This window comes from Apteryx rowi, unplaced genomic scaffold (genome assembly GCF_003343035.1).
Source record: "Apteryx rowi isolate R43461 unplaced genomic scaffold, aptRow1 scaffold_1522, whole genome shotgun sequence".
NCBI lineage: Eukaryota > Metazoa > Chordata > Aves > Apterygiformes > Apterygidae > Apteryx > Apteryx rowi.
The window spans coordinates 3913-5326 of record NW_020447778.1 but is presented as its reverse complement, the minus strand read 5'-3'; the positions used below and the strand labels follow the sequence as shown (position 1 = coordinate 5326).

Here is a 1414-nt window from a genome sequence, read left to right as displayed (position 1 = left end):
AGCTCTTCTCCATCTTCGCCTTCGCCACCTGCGGCAGCTACTCGGGCTCCTTCCGCCTCAGCGTCGAATGTGCCACCCGCAACGAGAGCAACCTCAACATCGCCGTCGACTTCGGCTACCCCTTCAGGTGCGCCGCGGGGGGGCCGCGACCCCGGGGAGGGGGGCCACAGGCCCCTGGGCACCAGCTGTGTGTGCTACGGACCCGTGTGCACCAACCGGGGTTGCTGCAGACCCCTATGGGGCACTGGGTGGGTTGCTCCAGACCCATATGTGCCATTTGGGGAGATCCTGCAGACCTACATGGACCTGCCTGGGATGCTCCAGGCCCATATAGGGCACTAGGGAGATGCTCCAGACCCATATGCGCCAACTGGGGTTGCTCCAGACCCATATGCATCAACCTGGGGTTGCTCCAGACCCATATGGGGCACTGGATGGGATGCTCCAGACCCATATGCACCAACTGGGGTTGCTCCAGACCCATATGGGACACTGGATGGGATGCTCCAGACCCATATGCACCAACTGGGGTTGCTGCAGACCCCTATGGGGCACTGGGTGGGATGCTCCAGACCCATATGCACCAACTGGGGTTGCTGCAGACCCATATGGGCCACTGGGTGGGATGCTTCAGACCCATATGCACCACCTAGGGTTGCTCCAGACCCATATGCATCAACCTGGAATGCTCCAGACCCGTATGGGGCACCGGAAGGGAAGCTCCAGACCCATAGGCACCAACCTGGCATGCTCCACACCCGCATGGGGCACTGGGAGAGATGATCCAGACCCATATGCACCATCTAGGAGATGCCACAGACCCACATGTGCCATTTGGGGAGATCCTACAGACCTACATGGACCTGCTTGGGATGCTCCAGGCCCATATAGAGCACTAGGGAGTTGCTCCAGACCCCTATGCACCAACTGGTGATGCTACAGCCCCGTATGGGCACTAGGGGGATGCTCCAGGACCATACATTCCATCTGGGAGATGCTTTAGACCCACATGATCCAGTCTGGCATGCTATGGACCCATATGCCCCCTCTGGGGAGATCCTACAAACCTATATGCACCAACCAGGGATGCTCCGGGCTCATATGCACCGTTTGGGAGGATGCTCCAGACCCATACGGACCAGCCTGGGATGCTCCAGACCCATATGTAGTATTTGGGGAGATGATCCAAGCCCATATGGACCATTTGTGGAGATGCTCCAGGCCCATAGGGACCAACCAGGGAAGCTCCAGGCCCATAGGGACCATGTGGGGAGATGCTCCAGGACCATAGGGACCAACCAGGGATGCTCCAAGTCCGTATGGACCACGTGGGGAGATGCTCCAGGCCCATATGGACCATTTGTGGAGATGCTCCAAGCCCATAGGGACCAACCAGGGATGCTCCAGGCCCATA

General features: G+C 59.1%; 1 protein-coding gene across 1 annotated transcript in view; it reads left to right on the top strand.

Moving 5' to 3' along the window:
* Window positions 1-127, top strand: part of RENBP (renin binding protein) — a gene marked incomplete at its 3' end in the record, with an annotated part of 10693 nt that extends 10566 nt beyond the window's left edge. The window contains exon 6 of the mRNA XM_026059165.1: window positions 3-127. Within this exon, the coding sequence (XP_025914950.1) occupies window positions 3-127 (125 nt within the window). The remainder of the gene's footprint in view (window positions 1-2) is intronic.
* Window positions 128-1414: the final 1287 nt, after the last annotated feature.